General features: G+C 35.4%; 1 protein-coding gene across 7 annotated transcripts in view; it reads left to right on the forward strand.

The window, feature by feature from the left end:
• The window catches only part of AP3B1 (adaptor related protein complex 3 subunit beta 1), a 291,912-nt gene that overhangs the window by 126,607 nt on the left and 150,328 nt on the right, over nucleotides 1-14,977 (forward strand). For all 7 annotated transcript variants that reach the window (XM_063811141.1, XM_517689.8, XM_016953105.4 and 4 more), the window contains exons 12-13: nucleotides 6,659-6,721; nucleotides 9,423-9,555. In XM_063811141.1, coding sequence (XP_063667211.1) covers nucleotides 6,659-6,721; nucleotides 9,423-9,555 — 196 coding nt within the window. The remainder of the gene's footprint in view (nucleotides 1-6,658; nucleotides 6,722-9,422; nucleotides 9,556-14,977) is intronic.

Consider the following 14,977-nt stretch of genomic DNA (forward strand, 5'->3'; position numbering starts at 1 on the left):
AGGACCAGATGGATTCACTGCCGAATTCTACCAGAGGTACAAAGAGGAGCTGGTACCATTCCCTCTGAAACTATTCCAATCAATAGAAAAAGAGAGAATCCTCCCTAACTCATTTTATGAGGCCAGCATCATCCTGATACTAAAGCCTGGCAGAGACACACACAAAAAAAGAGGATTTTAGACCAGTATCCTTGATGAACATAGATGCGAAAATCCTCAATAAAATAATGGCAAACCGAATTCAGCAGCACATCAAACAGCTTATCCACCACAATCAAGATGGATTCTTCCCTGGGATGCAAGGCTGGTTCAACATATGCAAATCAATAAATGTAATCTATCACATAAACAGAACCAACGACAAAAAACACATGATTATCTCAATAGATGCAGAAAAGGCCTTCGACAAAATTCAACAGGGCTTCATGCTAAAAACACTCAATAAACTAGGTATTGATGGAATGTATCTCAAAATAATAAGAGCTATTTATGACAAACCCACTGCCAATATCATACTGAATGGGCAAAAACTGGAAACATTCCCTTTGAAAACTGGCACAAGACAATTATGCCCTCTCTCACCACTCCTACTCAACGTAGTGTTGGCAGTTCTGGCCAGGGCAATCAGGCAAGAGAAAGAAATAACGGGTATTCAATTAGGAAAAGAGGAAGTCAAATTGTCCCTGTTTGCAGATGACATGATTGTATATTTAGAAAACCCCATCGTCTCAGCCCAAAATCTCCTTAAGTTGATAAACAACTTCAGTAAAGTGTCTCAGGATAAAAACTCAATGTGCAAAAATCAGAAGCATTCCTATAGACCAAGAACAGACAAACAGAAAGCCAAATTAATGAGTGAACTCCCATTCACAATTGCTATGAAGAGAATAAAATACCTAGGAATCCAACTTACAAGGGATGTAAAGGACCTCTTCAAGGAGAACTACAAACCACTGCTCAGTGAAATAAAAAAAGGACACAAACAAGTGGAAGAACATTTCATGCTCATGGATAGGAAGAATTAGTATAGTGGTAATGGCCATACTGCCCAAGGTAATTTATATATTCAATGCCCTCCCCATCAAGCTACCAATGACTTCCTTCACAGAATTGGAAAAAACTACTTTAAAGTTCATATGGAACCAAAAAAAAGCTCACATTGCCAAGACAATCCTAAGCAAAAAGAACAAAGCTGGAGGCATCACGCTGTCTGACTTCAAACTGTACTACGAGGCTACAGTAACCAAAACTGCATGGTACTGGTACCAAAACAGAGATATAGACCAATGGAACAGAACAGAAGTCTCAGAAATAACACCACATATCTACAACCATCTGATCTTTGACAAACCTGACAAAAGCAAGCAATAGGGAAAGGATTCCCTATTTAATAAATGGTGCTGGGAAAACTGGCTAGCCATATATAAAAAGCTGAAACTGGATCCCTTCCTTACACTTTATACAAAAAATTAATTCAAGATGGATTAAAGACTTAAATGTTAGAGCTAAAACCATAAAAACCCTAGAAGAAAATCTAGGCAATACCATTGAGGACATAGGCATGGGCAAGGACTTCATGACTAAAACACCAAAAGCAATGGTAACAAAAGCCAAAATAGACAAATGGGATCTAATTAAACTAAAGAGCTTCTGCATGGCAAAAGAAACTTCCTTCAGAGTGAACAGGCCACCTACAGAATGGGAGAAAAATTTTGCAATCTACCCATCTGACGAAGTGCTAATATCCAGAAAAAACAAGAAAAGAGCAACCCCATCAGAAAATGGGCAAAGGATATGAACAGACACTTCTCAAAAGAAGACATCTGTGCATTCAACAGACACATGAAAAAATGCTCATCCTCATTGGTCATCAGAGAAATGCAAATCAAAACCACAATGAAATACCATCTCACACCAGTTAGTATGGCGATCATTAAAAAGTCAGGAAACAACAGGTGCTGGAGAGGATGTGGAGAAATAGAAACACTTTTACACTGTTGGTGGGACTGTAAACTAGTTCAACCATTGTGGAAGACAGTGTGGTGATTCCTCAAGAATCTAGAACTAAAAATATCATTTGACCCAGTGATCCCATTACTGAGTATATACCCAAAGGATTATAAATCATGCTACTATAAAGACACATGCACACGTATGTTTATTGCGGCACTATTCACAATAGCAAAGACTTGGAACCAACCCAGATGTCCATTAATGATAGACTGAATTAAGAAAATGTGGCACATACACACCATGGAATACTATGCAGCCATTAGAAAGGATGAGTTCATGTCTTTTGCAGGGACATGGATGAAGCTGGCAACCATCATTCTCAGCAAACTGTCACAAGGACAGAAAACCAAATATTGCATGTTTTCACTCATAGGTGGGAACTGAACAATGAGAACACTTGGACACAGGGCGGGGAACATCACACACCGGGGCCTGTCAGGGGTTTGTGGGCTGGGGGAGGGATAACATGAGGAGAAATATCTAAAGTAAATGACGAGTTGTTGGGTGCAGCAAACCAACATGGCACATGTATACTTATGTATCAAACCTGCACGTTGTGCACATATACCCTAAAACTTAATGTATAATAATATAAATAAATAAATAACTTCAGGGCTTGGCACAGTGGCTCATGCCTGTATTGCTAGCACTTTGGGAGGCTAAGGTGGGAGGATTGCTTGAGGCCTGGAGTTCGACACCAGCTTCGGCAACATAGTGAGACTCTGTCTCTATAAAAAAATCAAAATTAGCCAGGCGTGGTGGCCAATGTCTGTAATCTTAGCTACTTGGGAGGCTGAGGTGGGCAGATTGCTTGATCCCAGAAAGTTGAGGCTGCAGTGAGCCATTGATCATGCCACTGCACTCCAGCCTGAGACCCTGTCTCTAACTAACTTATTTTAGTACTGTGTGTTTTAAGTAATACAGATATTTGAATTGAGTGTTGTGAAGAACAGAAAGGTGGAGCTAATTCTATGAGAGGTTTAGAAAAGATGATGTTTGGGTGGATCTTAAAAGAATAATATTGTGAATTTTTTTCTTGGCAGGTTGATTGGGAGGTTGAAGGGTTAGAGTAGGTGAAAAACATAATTCATGGTAACACAAGGGATTATGAAAGAGCATTGTTTTCAGGAAGTAATAAGTATGGCATAGAGTGCAGTTAGGAATATAAATCTATAGTGATTAAAATAGTGTGATATTTAGACAGAAAAGTAAGTGGAAAGAGTAGAAAGCCTAGAAACGTGCCCATACACGCAAAAATGTACCATATAGTAGAGGAGATATTACAAACCAATGAGGAAAGGATGGACTATGGACTATTCAAGACTGTTCAATATTAGAATGATGTATTATTCATATGAAAACTGAGTTTAATAATAAAATCTAAATTATACCCAAATTCAAGGATATTTTATCAAAAAAACCTGGTTTATAATTAGCGAAAATGTCAAGGTCATATAAGTTAAAAGAAAGACTAAGAAACTGTTTCAGACCAAAGGAGACAACTTAATACAGTATGTGATATTGAACTGGATCCTTTTATTATACGTCATTGAGACAGTTATTGAAACTTACGTGCATAGTGACAATTGTGTGAAAGTAATGCATCAGTTTAATGACCTGATTTTCTTCGTTGTACTGTAGTCTGTGGAACATGTCCTTGTTTATAGGAAATATACATAGAAGTTTTTGGGGATAATGTAGCATCAGATTGGCATCTATCATCTCAAATCGTTCAGAAAAACAACAGCAACAGTTCTTTGTACTATACGTGTAGCTCTTTCATATGTTTGAGATTGTTTTTTAAAAGTTGTCCAGCTGGATGCAGTGGTTCATGCCTATAATCCTAGGACTTTGGGAGGCTGAGGCAGGAGGATCGCTTGAGCCTAGGAGTTTGAGACCAGCCTGAGCAACACAATGAGACTCCGTCCCTACAAAAAAATTTAAAATAAGCTGAGCTTGGTGGTATGCACCTGTAGTCCCAGCTACTTGGGAGGCTGAGGTGGGAGGATTGTTTGAGCCCCAGAGGTTGAGGCTGCAGTGAGCCATGATCGCACCACTGCACTCCACCCTCGGTGACAGAGTAAGACCTTGTCTCAAAAAAAAAAAAAAGAAAAAAGTTGTCTAAAAGTTAAAATATAGTTATCAAAATAAAATTAAAAATTAAAAGATTATCTGGGAAAAATATTTCTAATACATGTGTCTGAATAAATGATTTGTACCCAGAATATGTAAAGAACTCCTCCTACAGTCTTTGCCTTCTAATTGGAGCGTTTAGATCATTTGCTGTTTTATTTTTTTGTTTTTTTTTTTTTTTCAGTAGGTTTTTGGTGAACAGGTGGTGTTTGGTTACATGCATAAGTTCTTTAGTGGTGATTTCTGAGATTTTGGTGCACCCGTCACCCAAGCAGTGTACACTGTACCCAATGTGTAGTCTTTTATTCCTCACCACCCCCCACCCTTTCCCCCGAGCCCCCAAAGTCCAGTGTATTATTCTTATGCCTGTGCATCCTCATAGCTTAGCTCCCACTTATGAGTGAGAACATACGATGTTTGGTTTTCCATTCCTGAGTTACTTCACTTAGAATAATAGTCTCCAATTCTATCTAGTTTCTGTGAATGCCATTATTTTGTTCCTTTTTTATAGCTGAGCAGTATTCCATGGTGTGTGTGTGTGTGTGTGTGTGTGTGTGTGTGTGTATAACATGTTCTTTATCCACATGTTGATTGATGGGCATTTGGGCTGGTTCCATATTTTTGCAATTGCAAATTGTGCTGCTATAAACGTGTGTGCAAGTATCTTTTTTGTATAATGTCTTCTTTTCCTCTGGGTAGATACCTAGTAGTGGGATTGCTGGATCAAACAGTAGTTCTACTTTTACTTTTTTAAGGAATCTCCACACTGTTTTCTTTAGTGGTTGTACTAGTTTACGTTCCCACCAACAGTGTAAAAGTGTTCCCTTTCACCACATCCATGCTAACATCTATTATTTTTTGATTTTTTGATTATGACCATTCTTGGTGGAGTGAGGTGGTTTCACACTGTGGTTTTGATTTGCATTTCCCTAATAAGTAGTGATGTTGAGCATTTTTCCATGTGCTTCTTGGCCGTTTGTGTATCTTTGAGAATTGTCTATTCATATCCTTTGCCCACTTTTTGGTGGGATTGTTTTTTTCTTGCTGATTTGTTTGTGTTCTTTGTAGATTCTGGATATTAGTCCTTTGTCAGATGTATAGACTGTGAAGATTTTCTCCCACTCTATGGGTTGTCTGTTAACTCTGCTGATTATTTCTTATGCTGTGCAGAAGCTTTCTAGTTTAATTAAGTCCCATCTATTTATCTTTGTTTTTGTTGCATTTGTTATTGGGTTTGGGTCATGAAGTCTTTGCCTAAGCCAGCGTCTAGAAGGGTTTTTCCGATGTTATCTTCTAGAATCTTTATGGTTTCAGGTCTTAGATTTAAGTCTTTGATCCATCTTGAGTTGAATTTTGTGTAAGATGAGAGATGAGGATCCAGTTTCATTCTACTACATGTGGCTTGCCAATTATCCTGGCACCATTTGTTGAATAGGGTATCCTTTCCCTATTTTGTGTTTCTGTTTGCCTTGTCAAAGATCAGTTGGCTCTAAGTATTTGGCTTTATTTAATGTAGTTTATTGATATGAATGTATTTATGTTCACATCTTGATTTGCTTCTGTTTGTCTCTTCTATTTTTTTGTGATTTTCTTAAGACTAAATATTTTTTATTAGTAAAAATTTTTTTTCACAAGCCCATTGGAGATTACACATTGTTTATATCTATAAATCCAGAAGAGAGAATTAAAATGTCTGAGTATTTGGGATGGTAGACTATAGGAGAACAAATCAAAAGAATTAATTGGTATCTGGGAAACAGATGTATTAACATGGAGGGCAAATTGTTTTCTAACTTTACTAAAAGACAAAAAGCCAAACTAGCAGAATTGTTTAGGTTAATTAGATATAAATTGTAAGTTTGTATTGGGCAAACAATTAGTGAAGATGTAGAATTCTCCTTTTCCAAATTGTTTTCAAAGAACTAGTAATTGTCTAATATCTGTTTGTGGACATAAGAAGGTAGACTAAGTTGACCTGAAGGGTATAATGCCTTACCACATTGGCGACAATATGATTTGTGTGTGTGTGTGTGTGTGTGTGTGTGTGTGTGTGTGTGTGTGTGAGTGACAGAGTTTCAGTCTTGTTTCCCAGGCTGGAGTGCAATGGCACGATCTCGGCTCACTGCAACCTCTGCCTCCTGGGTTCCAGCAATTCTCCTGCTCACTGCAACCTCTGCCTCCTGGGTTCCAGCAATTCTCCTGCCTCAGCCTCCCGAGTAGCTGGAATTACAGGCATGCACCACCATGCACCACCATGCCCGGCTAATTTTGTATTTTTAGTAGAGACAGGGTTTCTCCATGTTGGTCAGGCTGGTCTCGCACTCCCAGCCTCAGGTGATCCACCCGCCTCGGCTTCCCAAAGTGCTGGGATTACAGGCATGAGCCACTGCGCCCGGCTGACAATGTGATTTTTAAAAGTAGAAATAAACTTTCAATTAAATGCCTGTACTCTATTAAATTCATCTTGCTACCTTTGTTTTAAAATGTTTACTTTCTCTTTTCTCTACTATAGCTTGAAATTTTGACAAACTTGGCAAATGAAGCCAACATATCAACTCTTCTTCGAGAATTTCAGGTTTGTGTACAGTGCTAATTATAAAAAACTTCTAAAACATATGTTCAGTCTTAAATATGCATCTTTTTCTATCTAGAAATATGTAATTATGTACATAAAATAGTGATTGGGACAAGACTGACAACTAAGAAATTCATAAATTTGCAAGAATAAACTAATTACAATTTATAATTTAAGGAAAACATAGTATTCTCTTTCATATTTTCATAGACTTTGAAGGACTTTGGTTTATAACTCTGTCTTTGTTTGAAATTGTATTTCTGGTAAGAATTTCATCTTTTTGTGCTGCCAGCATTAATAGTCCTTTCTATACTCTGTGGTCATGAAAACGGTTTCATTTCTTACCTGGTTGTTCCCATTTTATTGACCTATGACTATTTTTGACACTGCCCCCTTAGCCTCCTATATAGCTCAAAAAAATTTGTTTCATAATTGCCCCACTACGATTTTTTAAATTGCTGTTTTTTATTTTGATTTGTTTAGTTGTATTTTTATGCCTTATGAGACTCTTCCTAGCTGCATTTCCCCCCAAAATATTATTCAAAAATTACTTCATGGACATGATACCCTTTATGATGGAAAGGTCATCTCTGAAGCCTTAGTTGTAGAGCACAGCAATAGAAAACTTTACATCAGTATTATGACTTTTATATTCCATTATCTGTTTTCTTAACAAAAATATACCACATACTATGCACTAATCACAGAGTTTTTCTTTTATCAGCTTCCAACTTTTAGAGATGTATTTTTTGCCATAGTTCTCCTATATGCCAATATTAAATTTCTTCTTGGTTATAAGACACTGTATACACGATTTCTTTTTAGCTATGTGATTTTTAAACTTTTTACAGGAATAGTAGAATAATATGGCATGTCCATAATTTATATTTTCATACCTGGATTACTCCACTTTTATGTTGTGTATCTTTCTCGACAAATTTCTTAAAAAATTAAGATGTTCTAGAAAATATAGTATTTTATGTTATTATTCAGTAATCTTATAGCTGCAGATCATTGCTTGAATCTGATTTTCACTTCATTCCTATAATTTTATTTATTTAAAGTATTGGTCTTTGTGATTTTTCTTGTTCCTTTCCTGTTGTCCTATCTAGTCTCTTTGGGTGTCCTCTCACTGTCCAGTTTTTGCTTATATCAAGTCTCCTGGGATTGTAGGAAAGGAGACTTAGGTAATGTTATGGAATGGGTTGTATAGAGGGCACATACTAGACCTGTTTCAAAATATTGGTCATCTAGTCTTTTCATTTAATATCAGGATGTTTAATAAGGTCCATTTTACAGTCAAACTTTTAAGTATTTTTTGCATGTATTCATTTTTATCACTGTCTAAATTTGTACCTTCTGTCTATGTTTGTGTTATGCTCATAGTTACGCTTTTAGTAACTTTTTGGGTAAAATAGGGAATGTTTCTAAAGACTCATAAGTTCATATTTTTCTTTAAGGAAATTAAATTATTTGGGAACACTTTTAAATATAATTGGTCTTGCCTTCATGGAACTAGGAGAGTTTAATTAATTTAATTTATTTATTCAACGTTTAATCACCTTGTTGGTACCATTTTTAGCAAATTTGTATTTTTTTAGACATCTTTAGGTTTTCTCCTCCATTTGTCATTTAGACACCACTTAAATGTATTGCATTTTTCATAGTGTTAAGTCTACATTGTATACTTCTTATTTGAGGTTGGGAATCTTTCTTAAAAATTTCGATTGTAAATGACCTTTCAAATTTCATGTATATGATACAAAGTGTGTATATTTCTGTAAACAATAGAAGCTTTCCTCATTTAAAAATTAGGAAGGTTCTAACCAAAGTGAAATTATCTAGGGCCATTATAAAATTTATAAAGATATTTTAACTTCCTGTTGTTAAATCAGTGATTTATTTCTTTATTTTTAAATTTCTCTGTGTGTATATATATGTGTGTGTGTGTGTATATATATATGTGTGTGTATATATATTGTATATATATAGTATATATATTGTATATATATACTATATATATACAATATATATACACACACATATATATATACACACACACACACACACACATATACCCTTTACAGTATATTTTTAAAGCATACTTTTAAAGAAAATCTATTTCAAAAGTATGGTATTTTATTTTATTGTAAACTGAGTATTTGAAGTATTTATTGAAATACTGTTCACTGTAACTATTATTCTTTTACAACCATTGTGATAGATTTTGAAATTAAAATGTTTGTAAATAGCCTACTGGTCCCTTTCTTCCTTTTCTCCCAATTTTTAGATTTAGTGTCTCTGAAAAAGTGACCCTTTTTTTCGTAGATTCACAGATGCTGCTGGTAAATGAACTGAAACCTCCAAAGAGAGAGCTCTCATCATCTCTTTCAACCTTGCACTTAAACTAATTGCTGTCTTTGGGTGACTGCTCCTACTATCTGTTTTGGAGTCTCAAGCCACTATGGCCACAGGTGAATGAGCCTGGCTTGAAAATGTGCTTCGTCCATAGGCACATTCTTTAAGTAAAAAAATCAAAACAAAATGAAATTAATCTACATCATCACTTGGTCCTCATATTGTGCTTATGAGAAGTTTATGTATTCTGGAATTCTTATATATTGACAAAGTTTAATATAATCGGAGTTTTGGTTAACTCGATAATACCAGTGTGTAAACTAATTGAAATAATACCTTTTAGACCTATGTGAAAAGCCAGGATAAACAATTTGCAGCAGCCACTATTCAGACTATAGGCAGATGTGCAACCAACATCTTGGAAGTCACTGACACGTGCCTCAATGGCTTGGTCTGTCTGCTGTCCAACAGGGATGGTAAGTTTACAGTTTCATTTTATTTTCAGGTGATTTAAATTTGAATATTCGTGGTATTATTTCCGAGTTGTAACCTTTTCTAACTTTGCATTTTAGCTTTTCCAGTTATATCAGTAGTATGGTCACAATAAGTAGCATTTTATCCTTGAAATGCACATAAATATGCATATTCTGGGTTCTTTTTTTTTAGTAAAATAGGCCGTTAACTAGCGGGTAGTATTTGTTTTACCGCAACAGATCTAAGAAAATTTGTTTTACTTCTTTACAATTTAATCACCTTGATTGTATCTTTTCCATCTTTTTACTGCATTTTAATGGCATGTAAGTCATGCATAATATTGGTTCACCTGCAGAGGGTGCTAAAAGCAGGCAAATGACTATAACATGGGGAAGTGGCTAGATAAAAAAATATGTTAACTGTATACCTTCAATATTCTTTTTCCTCAGAAATTCTCCTAATTATATTCAAAATTAACTAGATTTAAAAGCCATCAACTTGGAGCAGCTTTATGTTTTTAAGCCAAACAATATCTAAGTGTTCAGTAAAACTGGATAGGTAATATCCAGTAAAATATGTAAGCTAGATCCCATATTGTTCTGTGGCAAAGCGTCAGTTATTTCTATGGGTAAGGCTTTGAAATAAATGGAACCATTTAGAGAAAGAAAGAAAAGCCAACTTTACCTTTAAAATAATTTTGTTTAAAGAACTTTTATTATAATTATGTATTTAATTAAAATGAGACTTTTTTAAGAAAAGCATAATTTTCTTTGTAAAATCATTGAAATTATTTTGTGGAATTTAAAATATACTAATGTCTATGTCATGTCTAGATATGGGCATATATGATATAGCAGCCCATGAGGTAAAACAACAAAATTGATGAATTTGAAAAATAACTTTTTAGTACAAGAATCCTATAATCCCTAATTATTTTTCCCACATGTAGATATCTTTAGAAAACTGTAACATTGTTGAGAGTATTTCTGATGAAAAAAATTGGAACAAAATTTATTCCCAGATAACATTGATTTTTGTTGTGAGCATAAAATTTTAAACTTGTACCTGTAAACTCAAGATACTATGACTGAAGATTTTTTTACATGTAGTATTAAAACTCCAAATAAATGCCAACCAAAATTATCAAGACGATAGGTTTAAAATTTTTTTTATCTCTACAAAGTAGCTAGTGGAGACAGGATGATAAACGTCATCCACTCTATCTCTTTCTACTTTTAATAATAACTAATCCTTTTATCTCTGTTGCTATGTCACATTTTAAAATGTGACATTAAAAATGTGTTTTAAAGAAATTTTCCTGTGCCTTTAATAATGACTTTCTATTCAACCAAATAAATAACACACCTTGGGAAAATAACTTTGTACCATTAAAGATTATGAACCAAGGCTTACCAGGGCAATTGTTCTTTTACATTTTAGTTACATACAGAAAGCACAGGAAATTAGAACACTGATTAGTTCATTCAAATACAAAATATATTCAAATTTTCTCAATTTTATTTTTTGACTTTTTTTCTGATGGAATATTTCAAGCTTTGGATTTTAAAGCAGTTATTTCTGCTTCAGATCTAATTTCTCAAAAAATATTTTTATTGACTTTAAAAGATAAATATTCTACCCCTACATCACTTTTAAGGGAAGACTAGATTGTTTTACAATTAGAAAATGAAAGACTAATATATACTTCCTCTCTAAAAGTAGAAGGATTTAGTTTAACTACTTTAAATTTTGATATTTTAATGGTTAGGCTTTTGTTTTTTGATACAACTCTTAATCATGTTTTTTTTTTCCTGCAGTGTGAATATTAACAAACTTAAATTGTATTGTCAGATTATATTTGCATAATCATCATTAGCCCATAATACCTGATTAATTATGTCTGTATCACATATGCTACACTATTTTTTGTAGTTTGGAAGTCTGGCTCAGTAAAAGTGAGAGGTAAAACAAATAAGGAGAATATTTATATCAAAATTAGTAACATAAAAGAAAGTCATAGTATTTTTAACTTTAACATAGCCACCCTGACAATAGAGCCCCTTCCTCTTTGTATTAAAAGATCTACTTTTAGGAATAAATACTGTGAATGAAGACTCAGTTTCTTTAAAATCTGTAAGATCTTTTAAGGCTCTAGGAATCTGTAATTATTTGATTTTATATTGAAATGAATACCTCATCATCTCTTCAAATAATGAATCTTTAAACCTCAGGGACGTTTGGGCTCAATTGTTTTTAAATATGTTTAATATATTTCTCTTGGACCTCTAGTTTTGTGTGTGTGTTGTTAAGAGCCTTTCTAAGCAGACTTGAAGCTTGCCCTAAAACAGCCTATTGTTACTCTCTAAGATTAATTTGATAAGCCAATTTCTTATAGACCTTTAGTAAGAGACATCTACATTTCAGTTGACTTAGGTAATTTATTTTAGGTAACATTAGCGAAATTTACTTTTTTGAATAACCTTATTGCCATCTACTCTAAACTAAAAGGATTGGGGCAGAATACTTTGTTTTGTTTAGTTTTAAAAAATTCAGTAAGCATTTATTGAAGACTTAAATCAGTTGAGATGTTTAATAAATGTTGAATATATTAATAGGATATTTATTTAACTTATAAAAGGTTCCTATCTTTATAGAGCTAATAGTCTATTGGAGGGAGATAGTAATATAAGACAAATATATTATAGTCTTCCCATATAGTGAGCACTTACTCTCTTGCCAGCTATTTGCTTACATGTAGGACTATACCACCTATGTAGAATGTTACAGCTATCCTGAGTAAATTACCCAGTCTACCTGTGCACCAGATTCTTCATTTGTAAAATGAGTATGATAGTAGACTGTACTTTTTAAAGTTAGGTCCATTAAGTTTTGTTGACGACAAGGAGGAAGGTAGGAAATATCTAGAACATAGGATCATTTTGTGCTTCTGATAGAGTAGCACCAAAGTGCTGAGGTCTTTGGAAACCAAGAGGTAGCATAAAGGAGAAGTAGAGTGGAATTACCTGAGGGGAATGAGAAGGCACCTGTGGTAGGCAGAATTATTGCGTTCCAAAGATGCCCAGAACCTGTGAATATGTTACCTTATGTGGAAAAAGAGACTTCGCAGATTGATTAAGTCAAGTTTCTATAGATGGGGAGATTATGTGGTTAGACCTAATGTTATCATGTGGGTCTTTATAAGGGAAAGAGAGACGCAGGTCAGTCAGAAGATGTCAGAAGGTCAGGGTGATGTGATTGTTGGAAGAGGTCTTTGAACCGAGGAATGTGGGCATGCTTGAGAAGTTGGGAGGGGGAAGGAAAAGATTTCCCCTAGAACTTCCAGAGGGAACACAGCCCTGTTGAGAGCTTGATGTTAGTCCCATAAGACCTATGTTAGACTTCTGACTTTAGAACTGTACAATGATAAATTTGCATTGTTTTAAGCCACTATGTTTTTAGTAATCTGTGACAGCAACAATAGGAAACTAATGTAGTTCCTAAAGATAAATGATGCCAAACACATATTTCAACTGTAGCCAATCCTGCGTCTGCTTGTAGATAATTAAATTATGCAACATTTTTTTCTTACTTAGGCTAGTTTTGCAATAAAGTATTTTAAAAATATAAATTTGTTATACTATGCATTCTTTAAAACCACACTTACCAAATTTTGCTTTGCATAGTAATCACATAACCATTTATTTTTCTGCTAGAGTGTAAGTTTGATGAGGGCAGAATCTCATTCTGATTTACCTTTGCTTTCCTCATAGCACCAAGAGGTAGTCTTTATAGAAGTAATACTTGCCTATGGGCAGGCGCGGTGGCTCACACCTGTAGTCCCAGCATTTGGGAGGCCAAGGCGGGTGGATCACCTGAGGTCAGGAGTTCAAGACCAGCCTGCCCAACATGGCGAAACCCCATCTCTACTAAAAATACAAAAAATTAGCTGGGCGTGGTGGCGGGCACCTGTAATCCCAGCTGCTTGGGAGGCTGAGGCAGGAGAATCGCTTGAACCCCGGAAGTGGAGGTTGCAGTGAGCCGAGATTGCGCCACTGCACTCCAGCCTCAGCGACAAGAGCAAAACATCTCAAAAAAAAAAAAAAAAAAAAAAGAAGTAATGCCTGCCTATCATAACATAGAACGTATATAGATAGAATGTACATCCTAGTTCTGAGTTTGAATTCTGGGTAAAGTTATACAATTCCAGTGCATCTCCCTTTCTTCATCTTTAAAATAATAATAATAAGGTACCTACCTTACGTTATTGTGAGAAGGAAATGAAATGTGATGTTGTTTTGTAAACTGAAGCATTAATATTAGTTAGCTTTTAGTTAAATCATACTAGGTTTTTTTTTGTTTTTTCTTTTCTCACTCTGTCACCCAGGCTGGAGTACAGTGTTGTGATCACGGCTCACTGAAGCCTCAACCTTCCTGGGCCCAGGTGATTCTCCTGCTTCAGCCTCCTGAATAGCTGGTACTATAGGCACGTGCCACAACTCCTGGCTAATTTTTGGATTTTTTGTAGACCTGGGGTTTTCCATGTTGCCCAGGCTGGTCTCGAACTCCTGGGATCAAGCCATCCTCCTGCCTCGGCCTCCGAAAGTGCTGAGCCACTGTGCCCAGTCAATATTAGTTAATTTCTTATTCTTATGGATAAGCAGGTAAACAGTTTGAAATACATATATTTACTAATGATTAGAATGATGAATTTTGTTTATGTTCTTAAACGGAGCTTTATAAAAAATACATTTCAGTGAAAAAGAGTAGGCCGGGCATGGTGGCTCACGCTGGTAATCCCAGCACTTTGGGAGGCCAAGGCGGGTGGATCATGAGGTTAGGAGTTTGAGACCAGCCTGACCAATATGGTCAAACCCCGTCTCTACTAAAAATACAAAAATTAGCCAGGCGTGGTCGTGCACGCCTGTAAATCCCAGCTACTCAGGAGGCTGTGGCAGGAGAACTGCTTGAATCTGGGAGGTGGAGGTTGCAGTGAGCTGAGATTGCACCATGGTACTCCAGCCTGGGCCACAGAACAAGACTCTGTCTCTAAAAAAAAGAGTAATAGGACACAAATTATGGTATTTCTAATATAATATTAAAATAAACCTTTGTAGTGTATGCCAGGGGAATTCCTAATAGCCATGAAGCCCTATTAATAAAAATATCAAAATAATAAGTAAAGGCAATGTTGATTTATTTCTTTGGCATCATTAGCATTAATAACACATTATATAAGATTCATTTCATAAGGTCAGGTTCTCAGGTGAGTTATGTTACATTTCTTTACCAGTACCACCAAAAAGAGACTGGACCAGTGATTGGCCAGTTTAGTATGATAACTAAATCCCGTAATCCCAGTTTGAGGATCTACTTCCTATCCACCTCCAGTAGTAGTTACTGTATTAGTTAAGGCTCTGGCAAGAA

This window comes from Pan troglodytes, chromosome 4 (genome assembly GCF_028858775.2).
Source record: "Pan troglodytes isolate AG18354 chromosome 4, NHGRI_mPanTro3-v2.0_pri, whole genome shotgun sequence".
In the NCBI taxonomy this organism is placed as follows: Eukaryota; Metazoa; Chordata; class Mammalia; order Primates; family Hominidae; genus Pan; species Pan troglodytes.